The sequence below is a fragment of the Cervus elaphus genome, chromosome X, assembly GCF_910594005.1.
Source record: "Cervus elaphus chromosome X, mCerEla1.1, whole genome shotgun sequence".
NCBI classification, from domain to species: domain Eukaryota; kingdom Metazoa; phylum Chordata; class Mammalia; order Artiodactyla; family Cervidae; genus Cervus; species Cervus elaphus.
Window position 1 is genome coordinate 155,394,625 of NC_057848.1, and position 20,785 is coordinate 155,415,409.

The 20,785-nt window shown below is 34.9% G+C and overlaps 1 protein-coding gene across 3 annotated transcripts in view; it reads left to right on the plus strand.

Moving 5' to 3' along the window:
- RPS6KA3 (ribosomal protein S6 kinase A3) overlaps positions 1 to 20,785 on the plus strand; it is a 102,066-nt gene that overhangs the window by 14,675 nt on the left and 66,606 nt on the right. Inside the window, exons 2-4 of one of the 3 annotated variants that reach the window (XM_043895081.1) lie at positions 8,028 to 8,121; positions 9,036 to 9,135; positions 14,937 to 14,993. In XM_043895081.1, coding sequence (XP_043751016.1) covers positions 14,952 to 14,993 — 42 coding nt within the window. In that variant the 5' untranslated portion in view covers positions 8,028 to 8,121; positions 9,036 to 9,135; positions 14,937 to 14,951. The remainder of the gene's footprint in view (positions 1 to 8,027; positions 8,122 to 9,035; positions 9,136 to 14,936; positions 14,994 to 20,785) is intronic. The other 2 variants (XM_043895080.1, XM_043895079.1) reach the window with 2 other exon arrangements.

The window sequence follows — 20,785 nt, forward strand, 5'->3', positions numbered from 1 at the left end:
GTCTCTATTAGCAAGTGATATGCAAGATGAAAAAATTCATCAACCTAAACCTTAATCTTTATATAAAAACGAATTAAAAGTGTATCATGGGTTTAAATATAAAACTCTAAAACATTTAGAATTTAGATATGAGAAAATCTTCAGGACTGTGGGCTAAGGAAAGGGTTCATAGACCAGATACCAAAAGCACAACCCATAAAAGAAAATAAATTGGACTTCATCAGAATTTATAATGTTTGCTCTATGAAGAAGATCCTGTTACAGAGATGAAAAGACAGGTTACAGATGGTGTGAAAAAGTATTAGCACACCTATATCTGAGACAGGACTTGTACCTAGAATATATCAAAGAACTTTCAAAACCTAACAGTAACAAAGGAAAATAGTCCAATTAAAAATATCCAAACAGACATTTCATCAAAGAGGATATATGAAAAACAAGCATATGAAAACTCGTCAACATGGTTAGCTATCAGAGAAATGAAAATTAAAACCACAGTGAGAGATATCTACATGCCTTTTAGAATACTGTTTTGCCAAAAGTTTTCACTTTGGTCTCAGGTTCAAAGGATTTGTTAACAAAATAAACCACTCATTATATACAAATAAATAATACAAGTATTAGAGAATTATCTAGCTTACTTTCAATAAACTAATATTAAAAGAGAAATAGAGCAGAGAATATAGCACCAAATTGGGTTTTGACCAAAATCCAGACTTAAACAGCGCTGGGAAGTTTCATGTCAGTACATCTGGAGTCCCAATTGGGAAAGGGGCCCAGGCAGGGCGTCTGGTCCATGGGTGAGACTTCAAAGACTGCAGTTCAGGATTCCGGTTTATAATCCCAGGGCACAAACTGATTTCATCATCAATCTGTGACCAATCTTGTGACCAAATTGCAGCTCTGGTTTTATGTTAACGCTGTTGGTTTTGTCATGTAAAACTTGGAATGTTGCTAAGCCTGGGGCTTGGTTGCCCAGGCCCCCTCCAGGGGCACAACAATTTCAAGATTCCTCCCCCATCTTAATATATGGTGCTGCAAGTCTTGCACTCACAGCAGGCAATTACTCAGTCAATTCACCATTTGGGCAGTGTCCAAGCAGGTTAGAAGTAAGGTCAGAGGCCTACTCTGCTTTGTCTCTGAAGCCTAATCAAGACTATTAATTTAATTTCCCTAACAAATAGCCAAAATGAAAAATGCTAACACTACTTAGTGTTGGTGAGGATGTGGACAAACTGGCTCTCTCATATGTGGTTGATGGGACAGTAAAATGATACAGCCTTTCTGGAAAACTTTGGCCATCTCTTTAAAAACTAAACATACACTTACTATACAACCCAGCAGTCGCATTCCTGGACATGTGTCCCAAAGAACTGAAAATGCATGTCCACACAGAAGTCTGTACATAAATGTGCACAGCAGCTTGATTTGTAACATCCAAAAGTTAAGACAGCAAATGTCCTTCAGTGGGTGGATGGTTAAACAAGCTGTGGTATGTTCCCACCATGGTGTACTGGAATACTACTAAACTAAAAGGAATGAATTATTGATACACAAGGGAATTCATGCTGAGTGGGGAAAAGGTACATACCATATGATTCCATTTATATAACATTCTTGAAATGACAGAATTGTAGAAATGGAGACTAGATTAGCGGTTGCCAGGGTTAGGAAGAAGGGTGAGGGAGAGGTAAATGGTTATAAAGGGGCAACACGCAGGATCCTGGTGGTGAAGAACTGGTATCTTTACTTGGTGGTTAGATACAAGAATCTATACATGTGATAAAATGTGTAACATGAGTGCACAGACACACATACACACACGTGAGAACCTGTAAAACCAGTGATATCTGAGTAAGGTCTGGGCATTGTACCAGTATAAATTTCCTGGTCTTGACAGGAAGTTGTGTAAGATGTAACCACTGGGTTAAGGATATATGGGACCTCTGTATTATTTTTGCAACTTCCTGTGAATACATAATCATTTCTAATTAAAAAGTTATGGGAAAAGTTGAGAAAGCATTAGACAAAATTCAGTATCTAGTATCAGTTAAAAACAGTGAAATAGAAATGAAAGAGTGTGTCGTTAATATTATTAAAAAATAGTCTAAGACCAGTAGCCAGCGTCATGCTTGATAGAGACATATTAGGGGCAATCTCATTAAAAGTATGCCATTTATGTTTATGTTTAGTATGTTTTCACCTATATTTTACATTCTAGAAGAGTTTGTTAATGAAGTTAGACAAAAATCAAAGAATATTCAAAAGACGGATAAAACAGAACTATTCATAGGTGATATAATCATCTACTTAGGTAATCTAAGGAAACCACTAAAAAGGTTTGTTAAAACCAATGATAGTCTAATAAGGTGGTATTAAACAGAGTATATATTTTTAAAATAATAGATAGTTTTCTTTGTTCGAAATGATAATGGAAAAAGATTTAATTCAAAATAGCAATAAAAATATTAAATATATGGAAATAAGCAAAGGACTGGAACTAAATGAAAGAAAATAGTTGCATTAAAGAATAAGTTGAGAGAAAAACTATGATTCTTTAAATTACTTTCAACAGGATTTGGTGTTTGTTATTTTCTTGTTTATTTTTTTAAAAATTGAGGGTAACTTTTTCTCTGTCTTGAATTAATATTCCCAGAGTTTTTTTTTTTTTTCTAATTTGTTTAGGTTTCTTTCAGTTTGTAGCTTATCTGGGCAGTTAATATAACAATTTTAGTCAAATACTCTTATGAATAGTGTTTATGCTTAATACATGGACAGAGAAGCCTGGCGGGCTACAGTCCATGGGGTCACAAAGAGTTGGACACAACTGACTAACATATGCTTAATATATATACAGCTAGGATTCATTATCAAGCCGTAATTATAAACTATATTTCTCATTTTTTCATATATAAACCTTGCTGCCATGCCAGGTTGTGTGTAGACGTATGATAATTTCAAATATATGTATCTGTGTATGTATATGCATGCATAGTTAATGAGTGAGTAGATTGTTTTTTCCTAAGTAATTTCGTTCTAAACTTGTCTAATACACTTCATATTAAGATACAGTTGATACTGCTTGGGTGTTAAGTTCTTTTTTATTGTGTATTTGAGCAAGTCCTACATCTTGTTTCTTTTGCAAGCTATTACTGCTGTCTTTTTGTTCATAAGGATGTTTGTTAGACTGTGTGTAAGTTTAATTATTTTAATTAACAATTATGTTATCAGTAACATATTTTGGGTTCAGTTCAGCAAACATTTAAGCACCACTTGTTTTACCGATGAGGAAACAATAATTGGTAATTTTGCCAATTTATAGTAAATTTTGCTATTTATTACAGCAAATAAAGCTTGGCCTTTGAAGCTCAGCATAAGGGTGTATCTGTCTTAGATAGGAGGGCTTCATTAATAAGCCTTCAGAAACCAGAAGAAATTATTAGACTTTTCCCTAAGACCTAAATTAGCCAAACCAAGTAATGCATTAACAAATTATCTACTACTTAGATTTTTAGCCCTAGAAATGGAAGTGGACCCATTAGGGTAAGAGGCTTATCAGAATACTCTCAAGTATTTGCATTTGTCACCCCCTTTGGCAAGATAAGCGGGAGGAAAGAGAAATTAACACTCACTGAGCAGCCAGAATGGCTAAGCACACTAAACTTCATTACAACCTCCAGCATAGCTAGTATTTATTCAAATCTTGTAGTTTAGAAAACTGAGACTCATGTTAAGTAGCTTGCCCAAACTTACACCTATAATAAAGGGCAGAGCCAGGTTCTGAAACTGGATATGTCAGGCTCCAAAGCCCATGATCTTTTCTCTACACTATGATTTCCCAGACTTACCTAATCACAGGAGTCATCTCAGGTGCCTGTTTTAAAAATGAAATACCGAGCCATGGGGCTTCTAGAACTTCTGTTTCAGTTTTGGTTTGGGGTAAGGCCAGGTAATGAGTATATTATTAACAGGAATCTTAGGTGATTCTGATCATCATACATGTTTATGAAATACTGTCAACTCCATGAAGTACCAAGAGGTGGGATTCAAGGTGTTAGGAAGGCAAAAGTCGCATTGGGAGTACACAGAGGAGATTAAAAAATAAGTTGACACTTGACTAGTAAAATGAGAATAGTAAGATTGGATTGTGGAAATTATAAAATTGCTTTCAGTTGCTTAATCTGCACAGAAAAACAATGTTTCATTTATTTTCTTTTTATTAGTACTTCTCTTTCAAGTGGGGCTTCCCTGGTAGCTCAGCTTGTAAAGAATCCGCTTGCAATGCAGGAGACCCCGTTTTGATTCCTGGGTCGGGAAGATCCCCTGGAGAAGGGATAGGCTACACACTCCAGTATTCTTGCCTGGAGAATCCCCATGAACAGAGGAGCCTGGTGGGCTACAGTCCACGGGGTCACAAAGAGTCGGACACAACTGAGCGACAAAGCACAGCACTCTTTCAAGTGACATTTGTACATTCCATTCTTTGACATTATCCTTGTTTTGCACTTGAATACAAAGCACCCTTAAAGGATACAGATAAAACTGTATTTTGGATGCAGAAAAGAAAGAAGAAACTAGAGTTAGAAATAGTGTACAGAACAGCTTTAAAAACAGAATTAGTAATGTCCTCAGGTGTAAAAAAGCGCACAAAATTTTAAATACCTTTACTCCTTAAAGTCACAGGATTATAACATTTTCAAGCTGGAAGAGCTCTTAGATATCTGTATATTTTATGCATGAAGAAACCACGAATCAGAGAGGCTGAAGGGCCTGCCTACAGTTGTGTGCTTATTCGCCTCAGTCCTGTCCGACTCTTTGCGACTCCGTGGGCTGTAGCCCACCAGGCACCGCTGTCCGTGGGGATTCTTCAGGCAAGAATACTGGAGTGGCTTGCCATTTCCTTCTCCAGGGGATCTTCCCGACCCAGGGATCAAACTGGGGTCTCCTGCATTGCAGGAAGATTCTTTACCAACTGAGCTATGAGGGAAGGCTGTACTTAGTGGCAGACAAAAATCCATACTGGCCAAGATTCCATGAAACTCTTATGGGTTGCAGATAAATACCAGAAAATAGTGACTTTTTAGAAATAAATTTAGTAGCAAATCATGTTTACCTTATATTCCCTACTTTATCTGATTTTATGGTTTCTTCCTTTTTAATTGCCCACTTGAGAATATGAATGTTTTCAAAGGAATCCTTTTTAGGAGTTTATGCAGTTTGAAATATAAACAGACATTTTCAGAACATGGGTTGAGGAAGAATTCTAGTCTTCTCCACCTTTTATTACAAAATTTTATAAATAGAGAAAAATGAGCACAGGTAGTTGCCTATACTTGAATTCCAACAATAATAGGGCATTTCTGTGTAGTAGTGTGAGCTTTGGATTCAGATGTGGGTTCGGTTGTCTTACCTGCAAACTTAATACCTCTGTGATCTTGGACAAGTTATTCTCAACTTTTTTCTTCTCTATATAATAACATGACTCATGGTTTATTAATGATTAATTGGGATTAAATGAGAGAATATATGTAACATAGCTAACACTGTACTTTGAACAAAATAATTGCAGAAATAATAGCTATTATTATTTCCTTGAGCCAGTAGTTACTTAGAATAATATTAATTTCTGAATGAGTAATTTATTTCCTTATTCAGTATTTTTTATCATAATCAGAAAATACTGGTACAATTCCTGCTTTTAAGAATTTTGGATTTACTTCATGGCCTGGAACATGGTTCGTCTTTATAACTTTATAGACAGTTGAACCCATATTCTTTTCACATTATAAAATTCAGTATCTACCTATTCTAATGTAAGTTATATCAAATGCTTCATCCTATTCTATTCATTATGCTAGTTTATGTTAGTGTGCTAAAATTTCCCCTTCTACTTGTTTCCATTTATTTCATGTCAGTGTTTGTGTTTTATGATTAGGTTAGTCTGTGATGAACTTTTCAGTACTGTTTTGCATTGTATTATTTTTAATGACTTGTTTGAAAAAAAACACAGGCTAATTGTAGAAATCTGAAAAAGAGAAATATGCACAAAAGGAAATAGAAGAAAAGATAGAACATCTTTACTCTTACTATGAAATACCATTAGGAAAAGATTTTTTTTTTTTTAGGAAAAGATTTAAACGTGATTGAGTAGGGATTTTAGAATCAGATTTAGGTTTGAATTTAGGCTTTGCTTATTTGCCTTAAGCAGGATATTAGACTTTTTTACTTATGCAACAAATATTTATTGAGCACCTACTGTATGCCAGCCAGGCATTTTGTTAGGGGCTGAGGATACATGTGCGTGTGTGTCAGTGCTTTCAAAGATTGACATACCCGTCTTGACTTAATTTCCTCATTTGTAAATTAGTGATAATGCCTCACAGAGTTGTTAGAAGCATCAAAGATGGACTTGCCTAGTGTGTGATAATTACTCAGTAAATGATAGCAATTATTATTACTATATGCATTAAGTACTAATTATGTTTTTAGTCCAGATCAAATCACCTTTTTAATCAGTTTAAGGTTTTTGCTTCACATTTTATTTTTGGCCTTATTATTGCAAACACTTGCTTTCTTCTTTTTCTTCGTGCTTTTTTATGCTTATCTGTTTTTGTTTGGGTTTCTCTTTAAAGCAGTAAATAATTATGTGAATTTTTAAGCGTTTTAAAAATGCAACCTAAGACCATTAAATTTTTATTATCAAGCATTTTGAACACATACCAGAGTAGAGAGAATAATAAACCAGCATATTTCCATAGCTCAGCCTCAAAGATTATTGACTCATGGCCACTCTTGTTTCATCTGTACTTCCTATCACACACACACACTACCTCTCTTCCCCTCCCTGGCTCCAGTGGATTATTTTGAAGCTAATACATCAGTTAAGACATAAATATTTACATGTATATTTCTTAAAAGATAAAGAATTTTTTAAACATTTAATTAGCATACCATCATCACTCATAAAATTATTGATATAATTCTGTAATAGCATCAAATATCCTTTAAAATACTCTGTTTTAAGTAGATACTTTACAGTTCTTAGTGCAAATAGGTGTAAAATAGGAATTATTTTGGTCATCTTATTTTAAGTTTTTTATTCTTGTGGCTTGGTTTCTTTCTGCTGCCTTATGGATTCTTTTGTTTGAGGAGGTTATGAAAAATTGAAGAAAGAATTACAGAGCTGGAAAGACTTGGGTTTGAATCTTGCTTCTGCCATTCACTAACTTTGCTGAACCTTGGTTTCCTCATCTGTAAAATAGGGGTAATTATACCTACCTCATGTGCTTAGGGTTGAATGGGATGCCTACGTAAGGTACTAGTCACAGTCTTTGCCAGTTATGATATTCTCCACTGGTTTGGACTGCAATAAATAATTATAATTCTCAGTTGTTTTACGGTTTTTCAAAGCATTCCAAAGTTTATTAGCTAGTTACTAGAAGCAGTGGTTTTTAAATGTCTTTTAGGAAAGAATTTAGAATCTTAGTTTTTCCTTTCTTCCACTATCTCTTTTATTTTGAGTCCACATTAATTTATCCTAAGGTTACAAATGTTACCTCTAACTTTCTAAAGTTTTATATTGTTTATATACTTACATTATTTATTCTTCATTAGTGACCCTTTCTCCTTTATTGGGGTTAATTATTTTATTCAGTTATTTCTAGATACTAAGTTGGTGTCAATATACTTTACCAATTCTTTCCTACCTCAGTATTCTTGAATTCTTATTTTGATTCTCTTTCAATAGTCTAAGACATGCCTTTGAACAGTTCATGAAAAAAGGTACTACCAAGGTGGTGAAATTTTATAAGACTTTGCAGAACTAAGAATAATTTCCTGTAACCTTTGTATGTGAAGAACTGGGACAAGGTATAAAATTCTTAGATCTAACTTTTCCCTTTTAACTCTCTGTAAGTCATTACTTCATTGTCTTCTGGCATTTTATTGTTGCAGAGGAGAAATCTGAGGTCAATATGATTTTAGTTCCTTCGAAAATAACCTATTTTTTTCTGCTTGTATGCTTGTAGGATTATATCTTTATCCTTGACATTTAAAAACATTTGCCAGGACATGTCTTGGTGTTGATGATCTCTGTTGAACCTTCTCAGTCTCCAGTCTCAGGTATTTTTTTTCAGAACTGGAAAGTTTTCTTATACTTTTGATTGATTAAACTGCTGGTTTTTCTTTAGGAGCATCTGTTATTCATAGATTATTTCTACGTCTGTCCTCCATAGTTTTTTAATCTTTTCTTTCATTTTTTTTTTCATTTACTCAAGTTTGTCCTCCGTGGCATGGAATCTGTTTTCTGCAGTGTCAATCTGATACTTGCTATTCACAATGCAGATTTAATTTTGGCTACCATGTTTTCATTTCTTTATTCTTATCTCAACATACTCTTGTTTCATAAGCAGAATTCCCCTTAGGGGTACACTCCAAAAAATGAGATGGATTCAGGCCTAAAGACTTATCTATTTTCTGAGGCCACAACCACAGGAAACCATCAGAGAGGGGAAAAAAAGCTTCTGAAAGATTCTTCTAAAACTTAATAATGTAAATATAATCAGTGGTCATTCCTACCCTAGTCTAGAAAATAGAATAGTCTTGAGTACTAGCAGACCTTTAGTTGCTAGAGGAATAGCAAAGCCCATGTAATGGCACCTTAGCTAGAAATAAATGGATTTTTCTAATTACATTGATTGTTTTTTCTCTTTATAAAATAATATAATAAATGCATATAATTTTGAAAATACAGTACAAAGAAGAAAATCCTATGACCCAGGTAACTACTGATAAGATTTTATATGTTTTCCAGTTACATGCACACATGTTGGGGGGGGGTGTGCAAAATTGGGATCATACAATTTAGTTTTGTATCCTTTTTAACTTAATATATTGCAGTCATATTTTTGCATCATTAATTTTTCTTTGAGGCCCTGATTTTAACCATTGCATAGTATTACTACATATGAATAGATGTATTATGCTTTATTTAACCAGTCCCCTGTTGGTCATTTAGATTGTTTTCTATTTTTCAGTATAATGAGTATGATGAATATCACTGTACATAGTCTTTATGCACATCTCTGATATTTCCTTAGGATAAATGAGGAGCTGATTCTTAATCCTGTCACATTGGTAAGGATTATATACATTCCTTATTAAGAATATAAAATGCTTGTTTCTTATTGTTTCAATGTGATTGCATAGAAGATTCTTTGGATTCTGAACAATTTGATGCTATCTTAACTGAAGTTTTAGAGAGGTTTCTAATGCTTCATCGTCAGCACCTTCATGGAAATCCTCTGCCATATGCTTTGGGCAGGAAAACCGCTGCTGATATCAGGGAGTTTGGAAGGCAGATATACTTGTGGAAACTTGAGGATGGTTTAAAAAAAAAAAGGCATGGTTCCTGTTTATATCTACAACCTGGATTTCCAGATTAGTACACTAAGGCTCTGGCCCCATTCTTTTCCTCCTCCCTTCCTGTTGTTTTAGGCTGTTCTCTATGAGGAATTCTTTTCTCCCAATGTTCATATGTATATTTCATTTCTAGGTGGTAGGATGTCATGAGATGATATGTCCTGCTAAGTTCAAGGTAGCATTATGAGTCACAAATCATTTTTGTAGTCCTAGTGTATTTGTGCAAGATGGTCTTCTGCTGGACTCAGTGCATTTTTTAAAACTTATTTTATATTTAGTGATAGCAAACTACCAAGCAGCCTAGAAATGTGCATGGTAGTAACACACCATTACAGCAAAACAATCTGTTTAATAGGGTTGCTTAAAATTTAAAAAAATTTTTAATTAGAAAAATATTCTTGATTTTAACATTTTTAAAATTTTCCTTAAAATACTTTGCAATATTGTAGAAGTCCTGAAACCTTGGTTCAGAATTACTGATTTGAATTGTTTATCCTCTTAAGAGCAGGAAAATTATGTGATAATTTTATACCACAACATTAGAAGTTGTGTTGAAAACAATACCTGCTGAAACTGAGGCTAACAGTCTCCTTTGTCTGATTTGTTCTGGTGAGACCCATATTGTATGTTATTCTAATTTTTGACTTTTACACATTCAGACTACCAGAGTAAAGCATGATTAGCATTTCCTAACCTTTTCCAGTATTTCACATAATATTTGCATATGTACAGTCTGCCAAGCTCTGTGATTTTTTGGCTGGAAGGCATTATGGTGGGATGAGAGAGGATAAATACGTTTGCCTCGCATTTAAACTATTCTTTTTCACTCGTACTCATTCTTTAGCCACATTGTATAAAAATACATCACACATATGAATGATCTCTTCCACCCTGCTTGGCAGGAAATTGGCTGTAGTAAGTGGTGAAACAGGTATCTCAATACTCTCCTGTACTACTTCATTGCATTATGACTTTTGGAAGCTAACTGTAGAAATAGAAATATTACACAGTCAATTGAAGGCAAAGAGGGGACAGGAAGTAGCATTTACTGAGCATCTACTGTCCCTTGGTGAGTCCTTTTCATTACAACATCCCTGTGAAGTAGATATTATATGCATCTTACAAATGAGAAAACTGAGGCTCAAAATGTTAAGTAACTTAGCCAGTTAACTACAGCAGTAAGTGACAGGACTGGAGTTTAAACCTGGTACTAGCCAGATTCAGACCACATGTTTTTTCTATTTGTTTCTTAAAATTAGAGAAATAAATTTTCTTGTTTAATTGGTATTATTTCTTGAACTTTTGAAACTGTAAGTATTACAATAGTGAGTCACATTAGTGGTCCATGTAACCTAATCTCTAGTGAAGTCAAGAGTCCTTTTTCAGAAGGGAAAATTCTTAGCCACAGAGGTAATTATCCTCATTTCTAAATAGTTAGCATTTGGATCCTTGTTTTGCTGAAGTGATACAAAAGGTTTATTGAAGTAAAGTTGCCTTTTGGGGTTGATTTTGGTAACACTACACTGGTATGTAGGATAAAATTAGCTTTTATATTTTCTTGTTTTAAAAATTAAATTGTTCAAAGTTCTAAATCTTTTGTAAACTCAGAAAGGAAGTAGATGTTTTTATCCTCCAATTAAAAATAAATAATTATATAAAAAAAGGCTGAAACAGTAGTTTGAAAAAAAGTAGAGCATAAAATACCTTTAGATTATATTTCACTTAACTTTTTTCTTAGATTGCTTTGTTAGTATATTGTATTAATTAATTGAGTGGAAAATTCAGAAAAGAGAATGCATTGTACGATTTATGGATTACATGAAGCTGAACATAGTGAAGAAGCTGATTGACAGAGTTGGAATCTAATCTATAGAGGTTGTAGCAATGAATCAGAACTGGAAAAAGATGAATAAAAAAAATTTAAGGCTCTAAGCCTAAGTATCAAATACAAGATAGAGGATAGAGGGCTTAGTTTCAGTGTAAGTGAAGAAAACAAGAATTTAACCAACAGAAAACAAGAAAGAAATAGTATGACTCAGCAGTGTGTTGTGGATATTCCAAAAATAATGCATTTGTGAACTGCATTAATATGTTTATTATGTAGAACAAGGGAGGTGATATGCCCTTTACTCTGCATTAGTTGTATCAAGGTTGCAGTGTTAATTGCACACAATTCTCTTTTCCACCATTTTAAGATGAATTGGTTGCATGCTCAGTAAAGAAAGTGGTCTCATCTTCTAAATGGAGTGTTTGAAGGAACTTGAATTATCTAGAAAAGAACAGACTTGAGGTGTTCTTTGAGTTTATAGTCACAGCCGTAGATTTACTTCTGTGACTTTGTAGGTAGAGTACAGACAAGTTAGTCATCGCATGTTAGTAATCCTCTTAAAGAGAATTTGCATTTGAGGAAAGTTACTATATGAAGAAGAGCATTATCTAGCAGTCAGTGCTTTTCCTGAAATGGTATGGTGAGCTGCCCAGTGAGGTCTAGTACTTTCTTGTCCTGATAGTGTTCAAATATAGGTGAGAAGGGGATAGAAAGAATTTAAGCATATGATATGAGTATGTTTGTATATTTGGAACAGAAAACTAAGATCAAAATGACTTTATGCAGTATTATTTTATCCTCTTGAACCTACCTTACCTTAGTAATAGTAATTGGTGTTGGTACAGCTTCTTACAGTTTATAATATATTTTCTTATGAGTTATCTTAGTTTTGAGCTTAACAACAACCCTTTGAGTAGACAGGGCAGGTACCCCCATTTTGAACAGATATAAAGTAAATGGATCAGGAGACTCTCTGAATTGCCCCAAATCATAAAGCTTTTTAAGTGGCAGATCTAGGACTCTATCCCTGGTCTACCAATTCAGATTTAGGGCTGTTTCTCCTACACCAAAAAGTAAGTTACAAGCTGGGATTCTTACTTTGCCTTGAAAATCGCAAGGAGCAGATAATTCTCAAATTATATTCCCATGGAAAATATAAATGTAGCTCAAGTTAAACCAAGGATTCTAAAAGCCAAATAATGGGGAGCGATTGAGTAGATCTGTGTTAATAGGAGGAGAGTACTATGCACAATTAGTGAGAAAATCTACTTTGGGCTCCTAGATTAATGATGATACCATTCACTGAGACAGTGAATGCAGAAGTAGCAAATTGGTGGGCCGCAGTGGGAGTGATTGAGTTTTGACAATAATTAAAATAGCTAACTTTGATTGTTTACTGACAGGTCTCATATCATTATCTTATTTAGTCTTCACAGCTCTCTGAAGATAAGACTTTTAATATCCACCTTCCATATGAAGAAAGAGCTTAGATAGTTTAAATAACTTGTCCAAGACTTCATAATCAGTGTAAGAGCAGGACTTTGAAGCTAGGTGTCTGACTCCAAAACCAGTGTTCTTAAGAGCTCTTTTAAGATTTTTCTGGGATATTTGGATAAAAATGATCAGTGTTTGGTTGAATAAATGGTTGTGGCTTTTAAGAGAAAGATGTATCCTGGTGTTATTTGAGTCCTTACCATAGGAGTGGACAATACATAGCCTCTGAAAGTATCTTCGGAAAATAAAGATTTTATACCTGCTTCCTCCTTTTCTGTATTTTGGCACCATTTCTGTATTTTGGCTTTGTAATCTTGTGTGGGCATTTCCTAACCCTGGAACATACTCTATGAGTGTTTGAAAATGGAAGTTGCCCTTTTTATGGGTCAGTAAACCTATGAGATACTGTAGGATGAATCTTTAGGATGAGGGTTTTCATCTCCAGTTTGGTGCCTAGAACATAGCATGAATGAAATGAAATGGATGGATGAATGGATGGATGAATAAATAGAGATAGAGAGAGTGCAGAGAGGAGTTCAAATTCAGAGTAGATGTCTCTTGTGGGTTGTGGGGTAGTGGATGGCTACCTTTTATTTCCTAGTTGATAATTCTCTAAAGATGGTTAGCTTAAATCCTTGTACTTTGTTGAATTAACAAGTGGCCAGGGGCATTACTCCTTTCTCCAGTGAGGGAGCTAGAGAAGACATTACGTATACCTGACTTTTGCTTTTGTTTTTAATTACTCAAATAATACATATTCATTGTAGACATTGTAGACACATTAGAAAATCCAGATAAGCCAGACAATTTAAATTGTCTAAAATTCTACCACTCAGAGATAGTCACTGTTAACATTTTGGTGTATATCCTTCCAGAGTTTTTCCCATACAAATATATACATTAAAACATGTATATATTTATTTACAATGGGATCATTACAATCCATACTGTTTTGTAAACTGCTTTTTCACTTATTACATGTGACTGTCTTTCCATGTCAATAAACTTACATCTTTATCATCATTTTTAGTGACTGCATAGTATTCCATTATATGGATGTACCATATTATATTTAACTAGTTCTCTATTGTTAGGAATTTAGGTTTCCAATTTGGAGTTCTTTTTGGAAAAAGTTATGGTGAGCATTCTTATATGTACATCTTTGCACACTTGTCCATTTTTTTAAAAATTGAAATGATGAGACATTTCAAAGTTTTATGTGTCTTTTTTGTTTTTTAAATACAGGCTTATATTGCCTTCTTGAAAGGTTGTGCTGATTTACACTGTCTACAGCAGTATATCCAGAGTGTTCTTATCCCCATACCTGTATTAGCACTGGGTGTTATTTTTTTCTGTAAATCATTACCAATTTGAAAGGCAAAAGTATCTTTCAGTTAAATGCATTTCTTTGATTAGTGCTAAGGCTGAACTGTTTTTTCCCTTATTGCTCATTTCTGTTGAAGTTCAGTGTTTTTTCTTACAGGTTTGTAAAACGAAGTTCTTTATGTATTGAGGATACCAACCCTTTGTCATATGTTGCTTTTATTTTACTTTTTTGTAATCAATTTGTCTTTATCTTTTTTATGTCTGACAGAGACATTTTAAACTTTTATGGATTCAGATGTCATTTTTTTCCTTTATGATTTCTACCCTTCTTACCTCATAAGTAGTACTCACCTGTGTTTTCTTCTAATGCTTGTATAATTTTACTTTTTGACACTTAAACGTTTAATCCATCTGGAATCTCTATTGATGTAGAGATTTAGTTTAATTTCCCCCCAATAATTAATCATTTGCCCTGATTATCAATGGAGTTGGAATTTAGAATGTGTTTTGCCATAGAAAGTATTGTAAACAATGTTTGGTGAGGTTTAAATAAGACCATTGTAATGCATTTAACTCTTAAAATAAACTCAAGGGCTTGCCAGGGATTACCTGGAAGGGTAACCATCAGTTATTACATCATTTCCATGGAAAAATATTTTTATAATATTAAACATCAGTTTACACATTAACTTTTGAAGCACAACCTGTTGCAAATTGGCAACTTCATACTTAAATGGTGGTTCTTATTTCATTAGAACCCTTTAGGAGTGAAAATATTCCTATATGATTTTGTTTTGTCTGCCTTCGTTTGACTTGAACTGATATGAAATCTGTTTTGGTAACTTTCTACTTGCTATGCTTTTCACAGAATGGACAGCAAATTATGGATGAACCTATGGGAGAGGAAGAGATTAATCCACAAACTGTAAGTAAAATATTGTATCATAGGGATAAAGATAAATCAGATACCATAAAATTTAAACATTCTTATTTTTAAACTGGGCAAAGTAATGATTTTACAGTGTTGGAAACTTATTGATGCTTTCACATTAACTTTACCAAAATACATTCTTGAATATGCCAGTGGTATTTTTTTTAAAAACTGTTTGACAAGCCTGATTTTAAGACAGATTATAAAGACAGACTTTATATTGTTGAAAGTATTTCGTTAGTAACTTAAAGCTTGCTTAAAAAAAAACCTAATCATAGATTTATTGATGAAATAAATTAATGGTCATGCTTTTTAGAGATGATTAATGTTGAAAATGATTGTTCACTGTTTCCTCATCTTGCTTTTTTAATTCAGTCCTGAATCCCAGCACCTAGACCAATGCCTGGCACATAATAGGCACTCTTTAAATATTAAAGAAACAAATTAATAAATTGTCTCCTCATACAAGATAACCATTGCTAGCAGCTTAGTTATTATCATCATTTTGTTCTGTATATAAGACAATTATTATTATTGTTTTACATTATTTATTATTATTCCTTGTTTTACATCAATATATCTGACATCCAGTACCCAGTAGATGTTCTATCAGTGCTTGTTAACTAAAGGAACGTATGGATTAAGTCTTGGCTAACATGCAAAGTCTAGTGCCTGAGGCTGCCTTCATATTTGGTCTAGATTTCTGCACCTTCCAGATTATTTGGGTCATTTTACTTCATTGGTCTATAGTATATCTTTATTAACATGTAAGTAAATATAAAAGCAATTAGTATTAATATTGATTTTTCTGCCATCAGCCACCTTGTTTTTCTTGCTACAACAATTCCTTTGGAAGGAAAACCTTCAAATTTTTAATTTTCTGTAGTATAAAATCAAATCATTTTCCATTATGATATTCTATATACATGGCTCATACTTTCCCTCTGAGTACTCCCAGCATTAGTGACATTTACATCTGAAAGAAGATTGCATTCTAGAGATAGATAGGTTGAAAAAGTGCAGGACTAAGAAACTACCAGCAATGTGGGTTAAGTTGTTGAGATCATTCCCCATTACAGGAATCGGGTATAAGATGAAAGCCTAATATTTAATATTTCTTTAATGATATTAAATCCAAAAGACTGTCAAATATTTCTTAGCCTTCTACTTTTAAATTGTATTTTTGCCTTTAATGTACAATTGCATGTTTTTGTCAGTTACTGTTAAATAGTGAAAGTTGAGATGTTGTGGTAGTTATTTTATATGTAATGAATTACCCCTAAACTTAGTAGCTTAAGCCAACATACATTCATTAACTCACAGTTCCTGTGGGCCAGGAATATGGGCATGGCTTAACTGGGTCCTTTTGTTCAGAGTCTCCCATGGACTAGTCACGGAGTTTGCTAGGGCTAAAGTCTCATTTGAACCTTGGCTGAAGAAGGGTCTGCTTCCAAGCTCACATGTTTGTTGGCCCTGATTCCTGGCCCCTAGAAACTGTGAGATAGTAGCTATGTATGGGACTCATTGACTGGTAGACTTTCTTGTAGGTTGATTGACCCCTTTTTGAACCCCCCTTTCTATGGGCTGGAATGCAGAGTATAATGATTAGCCAGTTTTGGCCACAACAAAACTATAGAATGGATATAGAATAACAAGAAAGAAGAAACTTGGATCCTTAAGACTTAAGGACCTAGCGACACTTCTTCACTCTAACCTAGCCTTGTACCTGTGGAATGCTCCGTGAGAGAAAAATAAGCACTTCTCTTGTTTGAGCCTTTGCATTTGGGGGTCTTTTTGTTAGAGCAGCTGAGTCTGTACTCTGACTATATCTTGTCATTCATTGGAGAAGGCAATGGCAACCCACTCCAGTACTCTTGCCTGGAAAATCCCATGGACAGAGGAGCCTGGTAGGCTGCAGTCCATGGGGTCAGTAAGAGTCAGACTCGACTGATCGACTTCACTTTCACTTTTCACTTTCATGCATTGGAGAAGGAAATGGCAGCCCACTCCAGTGTTCTTGCCTGGAGAATCCCAGGGACGGGGGAGCCTGGTGGGCTGCTGTCTTTGGGGTCGCATAGAGTTGGACATGACTAAAGCGACTTAGCAGCAGCAGCAGCAGTCATTCATTAATGAAGTATTTAATGAACGTCTATTTGGTGTCAAGGACTCTGCTAACTTGTTAGAGACACAAAAACACATAAGGGAAACTTGTAGTTTTAAAATGGCAAAATAAAGCTGTTTTTGTCCTCTTCTCTGAGATATTATCACCCTAAACAACAAGGAGAATAAAAAACAGAAAAGTGGTCTTTGAAATTAGAAGACTTCTGTTATTTGAACCACAATATATAAATATGAAAAGCAGGTAAAAGCTCATAAAAAGTTGGAGTTGTAGGACCTTCATGCTGGTAAGTAGTAGATCAGTGGGAAGGAAACCTTGTTTAGGGCCCCAGAGCCCCAGAAGAGCTCAAGAATGAGGTCATCTAGTACTATGGAAAGTGGAGGTATGGCCCAGGCTGAAAATAGCGATTGGTTGAATGTCGACATAAAAAGCCTTCACTCTATCCCCTCTCCTACCCCTGGAAGAGACAGAAAGTATTTCGTAAATAAAAATTAACCGGAGAGGCTCCAGACATAGTAGTAAGTGGGATGAGACACTGGGCTGGAAACAGGGAGATCAAGTGAAAGGCTACTCCTCAGTGGTACTGTGATTCCCCTACCCCTACGCATTTCACCAGCCAGGACCATATCCTCCATACAGGAGAGTGGAGTCATCTTTCCTGAGGAAACAATGATCCCTGATAAAAGAGCTTCAGATAACTGCCATTTGGGAGATCTTCATTGTAAAGGCTGGCTGCTTGGCCAGATAACCTACAAGAAAGCCTACCAGTTGACAAGCTCCACTGGTCCACTTCTTAGTGCCTCACTCTTAAATATGAGTTAAAAGCCAAATATCACCAGACACTTGAGAAAGGCTTCCAACATGAAAGAATAAGTTCTTAAGGGAAAGAGACAATGCAGGAAAAAGAAAAATTAATATCCTTTGAATGCTAAGAGGTGAAGTTGATTTTCTAAAACAGAAGTAGAATGCTATTTTTTTAGTTAGAAAAAGAAGCTCTTAGAAATTAAAATGTGATAATAATATTTTATATTTCAGTAGAATATTTAGAAGCTAAAGTTGAGGAAACTTCATAAAATAGAACAAGACAAAGAGAAAATAGGAGAGAAAATGAAAGAGAAGCAGTCTAACATTTACCTAATAGGAATTCCAGAAAGAGACAGTGGGGAAATGGAGAGGAAAAATTAGGAAAGAAGTAGCATGAGATACATATTTTTCCCTATATCTTAATATCTTTGAAGTCAGAATGTTTTTTATGATTGAAGATGTGACACATTTTAATTGGCCTCACTTTCTCTTTCTTAATGTTATAGTGATAATCATGCTGTTAGATTAGGTAGAATACTAAAATACCAGAAAAAGTTTTTTTCCCTCAACATGAGGACCGTGAGCCTCTGGATTAAAATGGCTTACTGAAAGCCTGTTAATAATAATAATAATTAAAATAAGCTAGAAAGACCACCCTACTCTAAAGAAGGGTCCTTATAAAATATCAAAACACCAGGGATAAAGAGAAGTTTTGCTGTGGGCTAAATGTATTTCCTCAAAATTCATATGTTGAAGCCAATGTGATGATATTTAGAGATGGGGCCTTTGGGAGGTGGTTAGGTCACAAGGGCAGAGCCCTCATGAATGGGATTAGGACCCTTATAAAATACACCCTAGAGAGCTCCCTCACCCCTTCTGCTATGTAACGAGAAGACGCAGCAAAAAGATGGCTATCAATGAATCAGGAAACAGGTCCTTACCAGACACCATATCTGCTGGCAACTTGAGCTTGGACTTCCTGGTGTATAGTACTGTGAGAAATAAATTTCTGTTGTTTATTATAAGCAGCCCACTGTATGGTATTCTGTTAGAGTGGCCCAAACAGACTAAGATAAGCTTTTAGAGATTTTTTTCTTATACCATATATGAAGGAGTGGGTATAAGAACAGTATCAGACATTTCAGCATTGAAAGTTGAAAATCAAGGAGCAATGCCTTTGAAATGCTTAGTAAAAATTATTTTCAAGGAAGATATTTTCAGACATGTACCTATTCTTTGGAAGTTCCTAGAAAATGGGCTCTGCCAACAGTAGAAGATTGTTAACTAAAGGAAAGAGATTCAGGCAACAAAAGACCCAACATTTACAAAAGCACAATGAAGAAAGTTCCTTCCCATTATGATGAATAAAGGATGCTTCAGAAGATTAGTTCATTCACTCCACTTAGACAGTCCTCGGTACAGATTGAAGCAGACAGATGATTCCAGGAGGGCTGTCTTCAGGGGAGAAGATGTTAGAAGTTATAAATTATCCAATAGGTTTGAGTACTGAAAATTCACAAAGAGAGACACAAAGAGAAGAATTTGAGATAGGTACAAAGAAAAGAAAGCAAGTTCTAAAGCAAAACAACTATAAACTTAAAAAAAATGTGTATGAGAAATATAACTAGGGTATATTCCTTCAAGTAGTGAACAGTGTTTACATAGTCATAATATTTATAAAGACTAAATATTGATTTAACCAAAGCTTGTGTTATGAGTTGTCATCTATAATAGGATGTCTAAAGGTAAAAACTGAAATTGGTGAGTCAGAAGAAAATAGTATAAGGTTATTAGCTATCATATAAATAACAGAGGGAACAATGAATAGAGCTGAAAGGGTATCGAAAACACTAGGTACTGCTACTTTTTGGTTATATAAGCCTTGCATCATTATTTGACCCTTTAACCTTCACTCAGACCTTCTTGACTTATGGAGCTGTCCCTGTGATTTCTCTTAAACATGTCCCTTGATTTCTGTTTGTGGGAGAGTTGTTTCATTGTGGTTGAATTTTTTTTTTTTTTTACTTCTTCACACCTCATCTCTTCATGTTTTCCTTTTGTTCTTTGTGCTGCACTCTTCCTCCTTCCCATATCTTAGATCCACCTTTCTTCCATCTTCTAGAATTTATTTCTGTTTTCCTTTCTTCTGGCTTTCTGAAGGCTCAACCCTTTCTTGTCTATATGTACTTGAAGTACAATTATTTCTTTCACGTGTCTAATAAAATATTAGAAAATTTATCTAATTAAATTGATCCATACCAGAATAAACAGATACTTATCACCTTCCTCCATCTCCTTCCCCCAGGAATGTTTGCATGTTCAGTTCAGTCACTCAGTCGTGTCCGACTCTCTGTGACCTCCATGGACTGCACCACGCCAGGCTTCCCTGTCCATCACCAACTCCCAGAGCTTGCTCAAACTCATGTCCATTGAGTCAGCGATACCATCCAACCATCTCATCCTCTGTCATCCCCTTCTCCTCCTGCCTTCTTTCCCAGCATCAGGGTCTTTTCCAGTGAGTCAGTTCTTCGCATCAGGTGGCCAAAGTATTGAAGTTTCAGCTTCAACATCAGTCCTTCCAATGAATATTCAGGACTGATTTTCTTTAGGATTGACTGCTTTGATCTCCTTGCTGTCCAAGGGACTCTCCAGAGTCTTCTCCAACACCACAGTTCAAAAGCATCAATTCTTCGGTGCTCAGCTTTCTTTATAGTCCAACTCTCACATCCATCCATGACTACTGGGAAAACCATAGCTTTGACAAGACGGACCTTTGTCAGCAAAGTAATGTCTCTACTTTTTAATAAGCCATCTAGGTTGGTCATAGCTTTTCTTCCAAGGAGCAAGCGCCTTTTAATTTCAT